At 49.9% G+C, this 16881-nt stretch overlaps 1 protein-coding gene across 13 annotated transcripts in view; it reads right to left on the bottom strand.

The window, feature by feature from the left end:
- Positions 1 to 16881, bottom strand: part of EIF4G3 (eukaryotic translation initiation factor 4 gamma 3) — a 150500-nt gene that overhangs the window by 23390 nt on the left and 110229 nt on the right. For 11 of the 13 annotated variants that reach the window (XM_062630147.1, XM_062630148.1, XM_062630151.1 and 8 more), the window contains 9 exons: positions 14523 to 14611; positions 11890 to 12139; positions 9535 to 9692; positions 8325 to 8450; positions 7099 to 7209; positions 3205 to 3375; positions 2177 to 2374; positions 575 to 721; positions 44 to 280 (listed from right to left, as the gene is read on the bottom strand). In XM_062630147.1, the coding sequence (XP_062486131.1) occupies positions 44 to 280; positions 575 to 721; positions 2177 to 2374; positions 3205 to 3375; positions 7099 to 7209; positions 8325 to 8450; positions 9535 to 9692; positions 11890 to 12139; positions 14523 to 14611 (1487 nt within the window). Of the gene's footprint in view, positions 1 to 43; positions 281 to 574; positions 722 to 2176; positions 2375 to 3204; positions 3376 to 6817; positions 6932 to 7098; positions 7210 to 8324; positions 8451 to 9534; positions 9693 to 11889; positions 12140 to 14522; positions 14612 to 16881 lie in introns of those variants that run through there. The other 2 variants (XM_062630156.1, XR_009966908.1) reach the window with 2 other exon arrangements.

The following is a 16881-nucleotide window of genomic DNA, read 5'->3' as shown; positions in this document are numbered from 1 at the left end:
CCTGCCCATGAGGCCTCATCTCCCACTCCTGGTCCTGCCCTACCTTTGCCTTCTCGAAGTCCAGGTCCTTGCCAATGGTGGTCAGGAGGCGGCAAAGGCACTCGAGGGACTCCTCGTCATGGTTCTTCAGCAGCTTCACCACGCAGTCATGCATGATGGCCTCCGTCAGCATCTTCAGTTTGAAAAGCTCGCCAATGAATTTTATATTCCCAATGGATCTCCGTCGGGCTTTGTCCTTGGCCTCTTCCAGCTCGTCATGGAGCCGCGTCTTCTCCTCTGGCTGTGTAACAGAGAAACAGCTCTAAAACCCCATGTTCACAGAGCACAGAACTCTTCAAAGGTCCAGTTTTATGTTCATTACAGTTGACGTTGTCCCTGTTTACTCTTTTTCTCCTAAACCCCTCCAAAGAGGCTGGTCTAAACCCACTGATCGAGGCAAAGGGGTTTTATGAGGCTCAGCCACAGGGACAGAAATGACACTCTCGACTCTGAACTCTCCCCACATCAACTCCATCTTCAAAAGATCACACTCAGAGGGAGCTCTTGAGAATTTAAGAGGGAAAACACCACTTACAGTGGTTGCAGCTTCAAGTTCCTTCTGCTTCTTTTCAAAGACGTCGTCGTCAGCCTTGTCCTTTTCAAACTCCTTCTGGCAGCGATTTAAGAGCAGCTTGCGGAAGTTCACCGTGCTCCCGGGTTTGTCTGCCATGGGCACCTTCAGCTGGAGGACAAGCAAGGAAAACATCAGCAGAAATAGGGCCAAACTCCACGTATGAGCGAGGCTTCCTACGAGCCATCGTCACACTCTGTCATGTACTCCATACTGGGCAGCACAGCCCTGCAGGGCTCTGGATGTCAAAGCATCATGCCGTGATTTCCAGTGGAGCTTTATGTTTCAGATGTGAAGCCACGCTCAGAACTCGGCTGACACCACCTCAGCCCAGAGACAATTACATTTCCATCCACAGCACCCTTTAAAAAGACACACTGCTTAAAATCACACTTACTCTGTGCTGCAGACTCTGGAGCTGTGCTCCTTTGTAGGGAGCCAATGACGATCAGGGACAGAAGGGGGTTATTTTGTCCCAGGTAGAGACAGGGAAGATTCAGGTTGGATGTAAGGAGGGAATGGCTTTAACCTGCCAGAGGGGAGGCTGAGATGAGCTCTTAGGCAGAAGCTCTTCCCTGGGAGGGTGCTGAGGCGCTGGCACAGGGTGCCCAGAGAAGCTGTGGCTGCCCCATCCCTGGCAGTGCTCAAGGCCAGGTTGGACACAGGGGCTTGGAGCAAGCTGCTCTAGTGGAAGGGGTCCCTGCCCGTGGCAGGGGTTGGAGCTGGATGAGCTTTAAGGTCCCTTCCAGCCCAAACCAGGCTGGGATTCTATGATTCAAATCCACCATCTGAAATGAGCTCTCTGGAGCTCAGCTCAGCCCCTGTGGCCTCTCTTCTGAAATGAGACAGAGGCTGAACTTTCCAAACCTGACTCCTGCCTGTGGACAGGCTGGAGAGCGTCCGGAGAAGGGCCACAAAGATAACCCAAGGACTAGGAAACCATGTGAGGGAAGGCTGAGAGGGGTTTGGTCAGCCTTGGGAAAAGAAAATTCAGGGGAGACCTCATCCCCATATTCCAGTGACTACAAAGTGACTACAAAGAAGCTGGAGACTCTCTTTTTATCAGGAGTCCCATAGAAAAGACAAGGGGTGATGGGCACAAGTTACTCCTGGGGAGATTCTGACTGGACACGAGAAGAATCTTCCCAGTGAGAACACTCAGTCACTGGAAGAACCTCCCCAGGGAAGAGGTGGATTCCCCAGTGTTGGACAAGGTGCTCAGTCACTGAGCCTACGTCTTGCTTGGCCTAGAAAGGTTGGACCTTTCTAGCATCTTTGAGGTTCCTTCCAGCATGGCATTCTGTGATTCCATCTCATTGCGTACAACTGGTGTGAGTAGGCAGGGCCAAGTGTCCTCAGCTCCAACCAGCACATCGCTCCAAGCACAGCCTTCTGCCGGCAGGCATGGCCACTGGATGTCGAAGAAGAAATCCCTTATTGGTGTTAAGAAACTAACATTTAACCCTGCTCTTGCCACTTTCATGTCACTGCCCATCAGGTCATGGGGATAACGTGCAGACCATCCCCATGCAGAGGAATCTCCTGTGTGACTCTGGCAGCTCTTACCGTTACAAGACACCTGCACATGTTGGCATACGCCACCGAGAAGCTCGGCTCATCGATGGCCTTCTCGAAGACCAGGTCGATGACTCCTTTCAGCCTCTCCTCTGTGTCCACCGTCAGGTCTGTGACTTGCTTCATGAGCTGGTTGAACATCTGGGGTGTCAGCTTGTTCAAGATGCTTCGTACCTTGCGGAACAGCTCCTGAGGGACAGAAAAACTGTGAGTTGAAGTCTAAATCAGATACCTCTTGGAAACGAGCTGGGATGCAGCTCAGAGGTGAATGGAGATGTGGGAACTTCTAGGAAGTTACACACAATCCAGTCTCTGTTCTGACTCAGCTACCAAAGACCAAGGCTGTGGGCAGGACTTTTGGGAATGCTCAAGTGCTCTTTGTTTCATGTACAACAGAGGCACAAGGCCCTTGCTCCCACCCAGTGAAAGTGTCTTCTTGATCTCAGTTTAGCCAAGAGGTAACAGGGAGTGGCTTCCTCCCTCAACCAGAGATTACAGAATTCCTGTGTCCTTCAACACTATCCCAACTTAGCCTTCAAACTACACCAGGCAAACACCTCTGCCCAGAGTGGCTGCCCCACGGAGGGCAGGAGGGGCACACAGGCACAGAGACATGCTGTTGGGCTGGGCAGGAGCTGAAGGAACTTTACAGAGGAACCTCAGTCTTGCTGAGTGTAAGAGGGGATGAAAAGCAAGTTCTGTGCTGGAAGGTTGAGGCTGTTTGCTTTAGAATGGAGACAGGAATAGTCTAGTGAAGTAGCAATAGAAAAACAGTCCTGAAGGAGAGGTAGCAGGTTGTCCACTCTTCCCTACTGAGAGTCCCTTAACAGACAGGGCTGCCATGTGAACTCCAGGTCAAGTATAAACACATGAAAAAGCCATTCAACGCAGGGGAAAGCTGTGATTCAGACTGGAATTCACTGTCCTTTCTCATGCTCTTACACAACAGCAAAAGCAAAGCCCCATCCTCCCTCTGTCATGCACTGCTGCGCTCCCAAAGCGCTCACCAACGCTCTCACCTGCGTTTTGACATTCTCTGGGTCCTCAGTTTGGTTTTCTCTCTTCAGGCTCGGCTTCCAGGCGTTCTCTGCCTTCTTCAGGTGCACATCCTCCTTCACACACACAGTGATGATCTTCCTGGGCTCTCTCCTCTGGCCTGGCTGCGATCTCCTCGGTCCAACATTCAACAACTAGGACAAAAACATTCCTTGTTATATCCCCTTTTGAGCTCCCATCTCCATAACACGCTCCAGGGCACACGCCAACGCCGACAATCAGCAACTGCTCCTCGGGCTCTGAGGACTCTCTCTGACCCAACACACTGCTCCAGGCTGGCCAGAGGGAACACGAAGACACCAAACATGCTTCTCTCAGGCAGCTTTCCCCCAAAGCAGATATGGGATGACCATGGCCTACACGCACTGGCGATGCTCCGGATGCTGCCTGAGCAGAAGTGAACCCAACTGACAGAAGCAGCCTCTTGAAAGCCAGAAACTGCGTAACTGCGACATCCCAGCAAAGGTGTATTTAAGGATTAGGAAGTCCTTACAGGTGTATTTCAAACATCCCAAGCAATTAGATAAAGATCAACCAGCAGCCCTGCTGAAAACGGGAAGTTTTACTGGAGATTGCTCAAACAAAGCCGTTTTGGGACGGGAACGACACAAACCGCACTGAACGGAGCATCAGTGCGGCTCCTGCATTGAAGGAACATGGATCCCAACAGAGATGGGTCAAACCCGTTGTAGTTTCACACAAAAAAGGGACACACGGCACTTTGAAACAGCATCAAGCACCCCTCTGCAACAATCCTGTACAACATGACGCTCCTCCCATCAAATCAGGTACAAAACCTGCCAAAACTGGGGAGTATTTCATCCGCTGTACAAGTGACAGGGCACAAGACACCCCTGAACTCCCTCTTCATCACTGGGAGCTTCTGATTAAGGATGAAAGGTCACCAATGCTGTCAGGTTATTCCTCCCCCTTGCTCTTTCATATTCCTGAAATCATTCATTAGAAATGACCAACCTCAATGTAAAATTAGTGCAGCAACAGAACTCCATTATCAATCCCTGTTACTTTCCACACAAGTCCTTCATCTCCTCAGAGGGCAGTGGGCAACCTCCACATGAAAGATGAGCCATTAAAAACCTTTCTTTGTTCAACAAAGAGATTCAATGAGCATCAGAGAGGCAAAACCAGCTCAGTTATTCAGCTTCACTGCATACAGAAGGAAACTGCTCTTCGCTGGTGCCTCTTATGTGAGCCCCAAACCTGGTTTTGCACTATTAAAAGCCAAAATCCTCCTTAAAGACAGGAGCTTGTATCTGCAATGTGAACTGTTTGGCTTTGACAATGTCAACGTGTGCTGTGGGTGAACGCAAACACAATCACCACCACTGCTGGAGCTCTTGTTTGAGCTTCGTTATGGGATAACATAGCCACAGAGTAGGGTGTTGTCAAAAGACAACCAGCTCACGCTGTGCATGATGCAATGGAAGAGGGTGACATGGTGTGTGTCACCATGCTGCCCCACCACGTACCAAGATCTTAGTCCAGATCCCAGCAGCATGCACAGAAATAACCCATCACATCCTTCAAACCCTCCTGGGTGCAAGCTGTAACTGTAATGCATCCGTGTGAGTCCATCACTCATGAAGAACAACAGCAGAACAAGACAGCAAGAATGGGGGGGGGGGGGGTCTTCATGATGCTTTTGGGTGTTAGAACCTTCCTGCATCAGGTACCAAATCTCTCTGCTCCCACCAGTTGGTGTTGAGAGCCCTTGCTCGACACCAGCACGATGCAATGAAGCCCGCTTTGCATGCTGAGACACCCACCTCTGCTTTTATGCCATTTCACACAGTTCTGCTGCCCAAGTTCCAACCACGCCACAAACGTGGGGCTGGGGAAAGCAGAAACTTCCCTCCAGCTGGAAAACCAGACACTAACGCAACAGCAAAGCGGCTGGCTTCAGCCACGCGTGTCAGACCTCACCACACAGCTCCTGGCCCACGGGAAGCTGGGGAACCAGAGCCAGGCTGGCAGCGGGCCCTGAAATCCAAGGGTTTGGGCTCGTTTCCCCCAGGAACCCGGGCAAAGCCAACGAGAGGGAACCTGCGGCTGCCCCGTCCTTCCTGCAAGAGGCAGCTCCGCTCTGCAGGACCTTCGCACCGCAGCCGGGTTGCGGCACGCGAGGACAGAGCCGCAAGGCCACGGAGCTCCCTGGGATACGGGTCCAGGAAAGCCAAAGCCTCGGCTTGCAGAGCAACCACGCCTTCCCGAGGGAGGTTACTGCTCCTAAAGCAGAGTATTCCAAGGAGCGCTTGTGCATCTCCTCATGCAGCACACTGCGTGTCACAGCCTCCTCAAACCTGGCTGCCTTCAAGACCAGACCTTCAACTGCATGCCCAGAACAAGGACTTCCTTTAGGATTGTCTTCTTTCAGTATCTGTGAATAAACTCAGTTCAGACTGCTGGACTAGGCTTTAAGAACAGCGAACAGGAGGCTCCTTTGAACGTGTAATAAAATCATACACAGATCAAACTTATAATCTGGGGTTTTCTGGTTCCAGATTTACAAGGCAGCAAGTTAAAGGGGTGCTTCCCTTTTGTAACCCAGCACCACCTGCGCTTACAGGGCTACAGCTTGCACTGAAATAGTGTTTTCCACCAAAGGCACAGAGAAACAATCACCAGATGTTCCTGCAGCCATCTGGATTACCTGTCTTCTGGATGAGGAGGGAGGAAAAAAGGAAAGCAGGAAGAAAGAGGGACAAGCCTCCTGCAGAGGAGCCCAAAACTCACAGCAACACAGCACAGCCCATTGCTCAAGGTCCACTTCCACTCTCAGGCCACGAGTCATGGTAACACTTTGAAAACCATCCAAGAAGTGAAAGAACTGCTTCTCCCTCTGCAACAGGCTTCAAATGCAGAAGGGGAAATTGAGCTTGGATGCCAGGGGTGACTCTGCCTCCCAGGGAAGCACAAGCATTGAGGTGACTCGAGATCCCATCACCCCATCCTGCCTCGGAGTGTGGGGCCGACGGGTCCTCTCCAACCCTACTCCTCTGTGTCTGTACTCACTACCCACTGCACTCCTCTAACTCCTTGTCCACACCAAGAAGCGTTTATGAACTCCACTTCGTTGCTGTGTCGTTCCACCCCTTGCGTTTGACGCGGCATTTGTTAGTTCTCAACACAGTCATACAACACGTTGAAGCGAAAAAGAAGGAAATGAAGACAAAGCCAAGGAAGCAAAACAAAAGATTCTCAAGGTGCCAGAAGCTGGTTAGCGCTGAGCTGCTTGACATCACCTCGAGGGCGAGCGATAGGCAGTGGGTTTAATGGTTCATGGGCATGGCCTGTGCAGAGGTGGGATGACCGAGTGGACAGGCAGCGTACACGCAGGGGTTTGCCATGCTTCACGAGAAGGCAAGGTCTGGTTTTGCTCAGGGCTGAAACCCCTCTCGTCCCCTACCAACCACCGCCACAGGGCTGGTGGAATGACATCACCTTCGCACCCTCCACGACAGAAACGCAAAGGAAGGCTCAACTCCGGGAAGGCGCAGATGTAGGATGTATGTTATGTGCTGAATGCTCCAAATGAACGGGGTAAGCGGGACTTACCTTGTCTCCCCCTTTCCACAGGTCTGCAAAGTGCAGACCCCTCGCGGATCCCGCTCAGGCCAACGTCCCAGCATGCCCTCAGCTGGTGATGTCCCACCCACCACTGAAGACTGCCTAGAGGGGTACAATGCAAGTCTGGTTTCGGTTTGCTTTTAAACAAGGTTGCACCTTTTTGTAAAGTTTTCTGCCAGTGGTTCTTTATCAACAGCGGGCATTAGGGAGAAAGACAACTCTACAAAAAGGTGCAAAGATGTGGGGGGAGAGGGGGGGATTTGGCTTACCCCTAGCGGCAGGTTCCTCAATGGTGGGTGAGGCGAGACCAAGAGAGGGCATGCTGGGGACCCGCACCGAGCCAGGGAAGGCAATCCAGGGTTGCTCTGCACTTTGCAGGCCTGTGGAAAGAGAAAGAGTGACAGGGACGTTACCGAGATGCCGGGAGGCTCAGGACATCCAGTGCATGAAAGGAGAGAAGGTGCCACAGTGCCACCTCCAAGTCCTAAACACAGGGAGCGAAGTCGACCTCCAACAGCATCGAGGTTTTGGGACCCAGTGGTGCTCTGAGAGGAACCAGGGCACCAAAGCTACTCCAGGACATGGGCACAGACCCCACGGCACAGGCCACAGGACCACTCTCAAAGCAGAAATGCAACATCAGCTCAAAATCACCAGGTTTGCCTCTGAGCCTCAGGAAATGTGCAGCTTGAAGCCGAGGTCATTCAGTGAATGCTTCCAAAACCAGCAGTTTTGAAAGATAAATGATGGCTACGTCAGTAGATACATCCAGATGGAGACACTGGATGTATCTTAATAGGGAGCTGAAAATCCATGATTGCTCCTAATGGAGCAGCCTCCATCCTCAGCTGCGCTGACTGGGCAGGACCATGCTGGGGGGGGGGCACCTGCCCCCCAAGGAAGAGATGGCAAAGGCAAGAAGGAAGAATTCAGAGAGGGATTTCAGAGCATGGGCAAAGCCAGACACAGGGGAAAGATGAGAAAGGGAAAGAAAAGCAGAGGAAAAGGCAGGAAAACAAGGAATGAAGTAACCAAAGCAAAACACCACGTGGAAGCACAGAGCAAGCAGGAACACAGGCTCTGCGTATATTGTGTATCCTTGTTTTTTCTTTCTGGTTAGTAAAAGCTCTTTGCTCTAGCAGTATGTTTCATAAACAGACTCCTGTGATGGTACACACTGACGCCGGGTTGTTGTATGAGAAACGTGTGCTCACACACGTGCCAAGGCCGGGTCCTCAGCGTGGAAACGAGTTTCCACGCCTCTGGCGCAGGGAAAAGGCGAAGGAGATCAGATCCATTGAAGACCAATACGTACCAGTTCAAACCATCCACCACGCTCTCCTAATTTGCCTACAACAGCCAAGACACCACCACCCTGGCATTCATCCTGACACAACCAGAACCACCGGAGCATCGGCAGAGGCCCAAAAGCCTGAGGATGGACTTCATCAGCATTAAGGCCAGTTTTTAGATCAGCAAGTTGGGGTAAACTCACACTTCCAGATACGTTTCTTCCCCCGGGGCTTTGCCTCCCAAAATCAGCAAAGGCTGGCGTGAAGTCTGGTCCTCGAGGCAGTATCCGGGGGTCCAGAGTTCTCAGTGGCAGTTTTGGCTGATTGACCTGCATCGTGGTGCAGAAGAGACACAAACAGGACCTGTTCAGCGGGTGCTGCAGCACAGAGCTCATCCAAGTCTACAGACAACCTCTGCTAACCCGTACCAGTCACATTCACTATCCAAATGAATGCTTTTAACAAACTGTGCGGGTCTTATGCATCCACACTTACACTACACATAAGCATTTAATCTTCTGCAGGTGGCTCCAGAGCAGCTCAGTGACACCTCAAGGCTGAGCATGACTCTGGAGGATAAAACTAATGCTGACATGGGCCTGCCTTGGTTCAGGATCACAAAACTGCCACCTTCCCTCAAACAAATGTCTTTTGTGTTAACAAGACAGATGGCCAAGCGAGCAAAGGAAGCTCAGATGCAGACAGAGCAGCGAGAAGCCATCACGGAGAACTAGTAGGTGGATGAAATCACTTGGGGAACAATTTGTCTGGGTATGAAATTCAGAGTGGAAACGTTTCTGCACACGAGGATCACCTACGTCCTCCTCTGTGCTTCAGTCTTAAGAGCGAGTCTGTAGTGATTACATCAAAATCAATGAACTCCATAGGCCTCACTGAGAGGAGAATAAAGGCTTGGTGTCAGCACTTCAGAAATAACAAGTGTTTCAGTAAGCACAGACGTACAGCAGAGAAAATCACATCTGTAATAAGGCTGGAGAGAAATCACACAAGCGCTTGTGAGCCGGGGTTTTATCAGATCAGCTCACAAACGTAATTGTTTCAGACCAAACAGTTTTCCCAAAAGCTTGCCTGTGCTTTCTAACCTTAGAACTGATGTGATTAAAGACACCACCTCTCTGTTCAGTCTCGCTTTGCTCCATAGGTCTTTAGGGCTGTATCACTTCAAATGATAATGACCCAGCACAACTGAATCCAGATAGAGACCACCAAAAACTCTTCAGTCCTTAAATCATCTGTGCACATTCATTAGGCACCAATGCCTCTACTGGAAGAATTCTGTGATGTGACATCAGCCAAGTATTTCCCCTTCCCAACAGAAGCTTGCATCACAACAGCCCAGGAATAAAGCAGGCACTTGGATCTTTAGCTAAGGATTAAACACACTGCACGTACCTGTTTGATGGGCTCTCCTCTCACCTTGTCCAGAACCACGTCACTTATGGGAGGCAGCCCCTCCGGCTTTTGGATACAGGCAGGCATGAACTGGAAATCCAGCAGGAACTCCCTGTCATACTGCTTCTTCCCCTCCGGGTCCAGGGGCTTCCACTGCTCTATAAGGAGAGAAGATGCCTGAGATTCATAGGGAACCAAACCCTCCGACGTGTTTCCATTAAATCCGAAGGGAAGAGGCTGCTACAGCTGCCTGCGAAGTTTTCATTCAGCTTTGCCTTCATACTGAAGGCAGTGAGGAGAGGACACACATCGCAATGAAGGAACACAGCCACTGGGGAGCATATAGCCAACGCCAGCAGCAACCCCCATGGAACTGATCACCAATTCCAGTTCCAACCTATGGCGCCTTGTTTTGGCTCTGAATTCCACTCTGGTGTGATACGATGAAACAGGGACAATTCCCAGGTTTCGGGTGAAAATGCAAAAGTTAACGCAGGGGTTTTGTGCAAGCATCCTTTGAAACCATGGGAACACGGAGCCTTTAACAACCCAAGCTGGAAAGAACAGTGGGAACTACAAGAAAATGCACACCCCCAGGCCCTGCTCTAAGAATCCCAACTTTTCACCCATTTTTTTTGCTCCTTTCCAGGCAGGAGAACTACGGTGTGGAGAACCTTGCATGATGCAAATCAAAGTGTAAACCTACAGCCATTCCAGCACAAGGAAAATGGGCATCTGGTTGCCTAAAGATGGGATTTTCCTTCCTGGCTGCACAGTTTGGAGTTAGGAAAGCAAACCTGGATTTGCTCAGCAGCCAGGTTGTCTTCATCAGGCCCCTGTGCTGGGGCCCCTTTCCTTCTGAAGGAAAACATCTGCACAAGACACTGCCTTTGTACTGCACTGGTGCCCAACGGCATCACTTCCTATTAACCCAGTTCAGGTTTGCAGTTAAAGGATTCTATTACTCCTTTATTTCAGCTCCTGATCACCAGCTTTAGGTCTCTGGGTTCTCACCATCCTCAGCTCTGCAGAGGCCACAAACTGGAACTTACTTCAGCGATGGGATTTAGTAACTGGGAATGAACATACACAAAGGGAACTACAAACTTAAGCTCTCTGTGCAGTTTTGTTTCTGCAGAGCTTCAGGATAAAGAGGTGCAGAAAATAGTCTGGTGTCCCAGCCAGCATTCCCAGCCAGCTGCCTATCCCCTGTGCCACAACACCCTTCATTTACCATGGAAAAGCCCTGACAGCACCGAGATACAGTCTGTGTGTACGGTTCCCTTCTGCTGGAAGGTTCTCAAGAAGCTGTTTTAATGTGAAAAGCAGCTGGGCAGTGTCACAGGCAGCCCTGGCTCCCCAAGAAGGGCACAAACCGGGATCAAACACACAATTCCTCCTATGGTTGCTTGATCAAAAGGCAAAACTCCTCCTTTTTAGAAAGCAGAGCTGAAATCGAGGGTCACTGCACCAAGTGGCCAGGGCTGCTCTGCAACCACAGTGTGATTACCTAACAGTGCTGCTCCTTGTCCAATACCTCATCCACCAGGCTCCACAGGCTCTTCCCTATTCTGTTTTATACTCTTCCATTTCTGGGCTCCCAAGAAAATGAGTAATTTATTTGGAGGGAGCTTCACCTGAATAAGAAATGGCTTAAAAGTTGGTAGCAACTGAGAAGTTGGTCTCAAGGTCTCTTTCAATGAGGTGAATTAATAGAGATTCAGGTCTACAAATTAACTATTTAATAAATAACAAAACCACCCCTCGGGTATTCCACATCCAGTGCCACCCAGCAAGGAAAGGACCTTATCTTGCGAGCCCACACTTGAATTATTTCATCAAAAGAACTGCACTCTCACAGCTCAATAGCAGAGCCTGGATGAAACCACAAACTCTTCCCTTTCCTTCCTCTTCTAGACACCTGAAGAGCTAAGCAATGGTTTATGCAGGAAATTAAATCTCTATAACACACATACTTGTATTTAGGACTCAATCAGAACTTACAAATGTTATTGAAGGAGTACATCAACTTATATGGAATTTCTTGGATCGTTCTCAGCTGTCAATCACATGGGAACCAATTCACCACCATTTCCACTGTGCTGCAGCCAATGTCCTCAAATGCAACAAATTCAAGGGACTGGGGATTTTCTCTTCTTATTACCACCAGCAAGAGGAAAACAACCTTCCCCTTGTGCTCCCCCAAAGGGGTCCCTGGGCCCGTTGGGTGGTGGATCCCAGTGAAACACTGAGTACCTTTCTAGTCCCACTTTATTGCATGGGGAGGACACATGGCCCTTCCCTATGGGAGGCACAAACCCAAGCAAGCTCGCAGGAGTCCGAGGCAGGATTTACCTGGTTTGTACTGGTACACTGGCCCTTCGCCGGAGCTCTCGGTGAAGCCTGAGTTTGCTTCAGTTCCTTCTCCCTCGGAAACGCTCTCGGCACCGTTCCTCACAGGCTCCGCTTCCTGCTCTCCGTTTTCCTCCACGGGTTTCCCTTTCTGGAGCTCACAGGGCTCCCTCTCCAGCTGAAACCCATGGCTCATTTTCTCCGGGTCGGATTCAAGTACTTTGTCACCTGAAAGCTCCTCTTCTACTTTAGGCTGAGGCACAAGATGGAAACACAAGAGGTTACGGTAAAACCACGCTGTCAGGATTCAAAGCACGGGAAACTGCTCTTATTTATTCACACAGCGTTTCTGTGTGCCACAGGATACACACACACATCTGGAACAGTGACATGGAACAACACACAGAGCCCCCATGTGATTTATTGGTTCATGCCTGGAGAGAACCCACCGGTAATGAACACTGCAACTGGAGACACTTAGTGCTGCCCATGGAACCCCCAGGAGCTACTGGGACAGGATGGAAGGAGCTGTTAATGCATGAGCAATGCCAGCCTGAAAAGCCAACCTCACTTTTCTCCCCTCCTGCAGCTCAGCACCCCTCTTATAGGGCACATTGTGGTTGGCTTCAGAAAATCCCAGCCTGGTTTGGGTTGGAAGGGACCTTAAAGCTCAATTCAGTTCCAACCCCTGCCACGGGCAGGGACACCTTCCACTAGAGCAGCTTGCTCCAAGCACCTGTGTCCAACCTGGCAACGAGGAGCACAGATACAAAGTGGTCACAGCTTCTGCTGAACACCTCTGTTGGATTTGTTTCCCCCTTTGCAGTGCTGGTATCATGACAACAGCCCAAGATCAGTGCTGCAGAACTAACGCTCCTCTTGCATCCCTTTTTAGCAGTCTGTGAAAGGGCAGCATTGCAGCACATCCACATCCCATCAGTGTGTGGTAGAAGATCACAGAATCGTAGAATCACGAGGTTGGAGAAGACCTTTAAGGTCATCCAGTCCAACAGTGGCTGCCCCATCCCTGGCAGTGTTCAAGGCCAGGTTGGACACAGGGGCTTGGAGCAAGCTGCTCTCGTGGAAGGGGTCCCTGTCCGTGGCAGGGGTTGGAAATGGATGAGCTTTAAGGTCCCTTCCAACCCAAACCAGGCTGGGATTCTGTGATACACAGAGAGTATGAACTGGGTGCAGCTCCAGCAACATCGTCCACTCTCTGGCTTGAAAACAAGCACAGTGATGCTCTTAAGTTCTCTGGATGACCCAACCATCAGTTCTTCCATTGCACACAGACCAGTGTCACTGCAGGATACCCTGCACGTGAGCATTGTTAAGTGTCTATTCCCACCCAAAAAGAGGGGAAGACACTTCTATGCCACTGGTAATATAAATCTGCTACTTCAGGGGGAAACACAAGCACTCGCTTACACAAAGGATGAGGCACCATCCACAAGAGTCAAGGTTTACTCGGTGACAACAGGCTTTATACCAGAATGGTTCAGTGACGTCTGCACTAAGGGCAAGGTGTGGAGGAAACAGCAGATAAGAAACTAATAAAAAACTAAGAAAAACTGAATAACACCACCAGTTGTTATCAGTGCAGAGACAGGCTGAGCATGAACACTTTTACCCTCTTATTCCCTTCTGTGATCTATTCCAACCCCAATTTCACCCAGGATATTAAACCAAGAGGTCCCTCCTGCAATATCCCAACCGGAGCAGCAGCAATGGAGATTTTCATTACTCATCTAATTGCTGTCAAGGTGGTTTTGCCTGCAGACTCCAGGCTTTTCCTTTCTCAGCTTCTCCATCAGGTGGTCGTCAGGAAAACTAACCTGGCTGTGACATCACTGTGGCATCACTGTCCACAGAACCTGCCCTATGTCATGGTGGTGGCACCCAAACAGGGCAGTGTAAGGGGTTCAACCCCACTTTGGTTCTCATCCTTAATCCCAGGATCCCAGAATCATTAGTGCTGGGAGGGACCTCATGCAGGGCCACCCAGACCAGGTCACACAGGCACTTGTCCAGGCAGGTTTGGGATGTCTCCAGAGAGAGGGATTCCACACCTGCCCTGGGCAGCCTGTGCCAGGGCTCTGCCATCCTCACCAGAAAGTTCTTTCTCATATTGAGGTGAAACTTGTGGTTTAGTTTATGGCCATTACTCCTTGTTCTGTTGCTGGGCATCACTGAAGAGAGTCTGGCACCATCCTCCTGGCACCTGCCTTTGAGACACTGATCTGCACTGATGAGATCCCCTCAGTCTGCACTTCTCTAGACTACACAGGCCCAGCTCCTGCAATCTCTCCTCATAAGAGAGATGCTCCAGAGCCCTGACCATCCTTGTGGCCCTCCTCTGGACATCCTTCTTCTCTGGAAGGACAGCAGTTGGATGTTCCTGACTGCTGGTAGTTACTAAATCAGTCAAGAGCAAAGAAAACTTAAGAGCTGTAACAAGAAATGGACTAAACCCCATTATCTAAAGGGTGCTGAGGAATTATCACTGTTGTTCCCCCATATAAGTCTGCCCTGCATCCTTGCAGGACAACTAGGAAGCAACGCCTCTAAAACACAGCTTCAAGAGAGAAAAATTCCTCATTAAACTTGGGCAAAGCAGCACTGTGGTTCCCTCTTACCTCTGCTTCTGCCTCTATCGCCTCCTCAGTGGCTTGGGTCCGGTCTTTTGGTTTCTTCCACGTCTTTGGTGCAGTTAGAGCAGTTTGGGCTGCAATGTAAATGCACATCCATTACAACACTCACTGCTATGGAGCAAATCTGGCCGGGGGTGATGCTCTGCCCTCTCACACACTAGTTTTCCATAGAGGCAAAGGAAGCGGTCACGGCCTTGCAAGGGTTCAGACTGAACCAGTTTTGTTTCAAAGCAGCAATGACACCATCATTAGAAGGACATTAAAACAGGGTAATTGTTTTACAAGCTGCTCATTCAAGCTCAAAATGCTACCTGTGACACACAGAGTTTGTTACCAACAGCGTAAGGATCACACAGGGCAAAAGACATCCTGCAGGAACTGAGCTTTGAAAGAGCTGAGAGTGCTGGCTGCTCTCAATGTATACCACAGGAATATTATGAGAGTTATTATATTAACCATAAACCACAACCGTGGACAGCCCCAGATTTCCAAGCTCATCTGAAAGGACAACTCCTTCAATCTTGCAGCACTACTGGCTCTCCTGAGCTGGATTTAGGTTTCACTTTGAAACCAGGTTAACAACTCCACCATGCACTTATTTCCCTGGATTTGAAGAAAACACCAGGTAATATTCCTAACATCAGCAGTGATTTACTCTAATCACTTTTCTGCCCCCCCCAAAGGGTAAAAGAAACCGCACCATATATTAGGAGAGGAGACAAAGCATTAATCCAACATGCTTGTAATTAGTTGCAAGTGCCACCAGCTTAACGTCTGGTACGAGGCCCAGATGCAGATGTAACACAGGGCACAAAGAGAACTGATGTCGTGACTGAAGTTTACTGCAAACAGATTTCCAGCTCGAGCCTTTGGTTTCCAGCAGATCTTGTGGCAAACCACAGTGTGCCCTTCTTCTATCACAATAAAACACCACTCTGAAAGGCCCTTCAACTATGGAGAAATGAAAAGGGTGTTATGACAGCCTGCTTTGTTCCTATGGGCACAGAGGAAACAGGATCTGCGACATTCCCACTGTCCCAAAGGACACGTAGGAGCCTCAGCAGTTTCTTAGCAGCGTTTTCCTGTCTGGAGGGTGACTGTGGACTTGCTGGATGTGGAAATCAGGACCATCAGCACACCAACACCAGCCCAAGGTGCAATGGGAGCTACCATGACTGATAAGAGATCGTCACCTTCATGCTGAACACCACAAAAGCAAAGGTTGATTAAAAATGCCCAAGTCTAATTCAAATACTCAGTATTCATCACCAGGTCGTTCCAAGAACTGACGGTTCACGGAGGAGCTGGAGAAACCATCCAGGTCTCCCAGTCTCCTCGTCCTGCATCCCCATCCATCGCAGCACCCTATGGAGCAACGTGAAGCTTGAAGAGCAGAAGAGAGCCCCAGCTTGAACCTTGAACTTCCCAGGGCTCAAAGGAGCAGAGAAACAGCCAGTGGGCACAGGCTGCAAACCAGCTTCACCTTGCACAACCAGGGATCAGCTTTTCCTATGGCTCTGGCAGCCGGCGGCAGGAAGAGCCAAGCTCTTAACATCACCATAGGGTGAAACTGGGGTTGAGTAAGGTCCATGCAGTGATTTCTGTGACTGAGCAAAGTGAGGACCTAAGTGAGACTCCACAGCTCCCTCCACCACCAAATCTGCCACCATTTAGTGAAAATCTAGTGTTTTTCAAAGGTCAACCTGCTGCATGGAGCCCATGGGGAGATGCCTCCTTGTTTGCTGGTGCCACCTCCACACTTCTGGAGGATTTTGTTAAGGAGGAGGTCACATTTGCACAGCAATGACCCAAACACTGCCATAGCCAAGTAATTTCACCACAAAGGAGATGGTTTTTAACCCCGAAGTTTTTAATTTGACAAAATTAAAGTATGGAAAAAACATCCACAGTGTAAAATAACGTTTCGTTTTTAAAGACACAGAAATAAACTTGAGGTCACGGATTTGGGGCTGGCAAAGGTTTAGGGTGTGACTTCCTCAACTCTCAGGATGTTAACGCTATTGCTCCTCAATAATAAATTTTTTCCACCTTTTTTTTGGCAGCAGAAAGCTACATAAAGCTGTGATCCTGCCGAGCCTCCTGAATGAGCCTTGCGGCTTTTGCCTTTACTTGTGTAGATCCTTTTCCTGCTTTGGGGATTCCCTGCACGAGGATGCTTGGCCAGACACTTGCCTTGAACCCCGAGACACCTCTGGTTGTGCAGCCTGTACCCCAGTACCAAGACCCGGCTGTGTTTCAGAGCTGACTGGGGTACACCAGCGAGACCCCTGAGACGTTGTGCAACTTCTCCCCTCTTAAAAGAGCAGACATCAGATTTGGTTTC

The sequence above is a fragment of the Pezoporus occidentalis genome, unplaced genomic scaffold (assembly GCF_034315485.1).
Source record: "Pezoporus occidentalis ecotype Australia unplaced genomic scaffold, CSIRO_AGI_Poc_V1 ctg349, whole genome shotgun sequence".
In the NCBI taxonomy this organism is placed as follows: domain Eukaryota; kingdom Metazoa; phylum Chordata; class Aves; order Psittaciformes; family Psittacidae; genus Pezoporus; species Pezoporus occidentalis.
The sequence above is the reverse complement of the archived record's forward strand: the minus strand, read 5'-3'. Positions and strand labels throughout refer to the sequence as shown.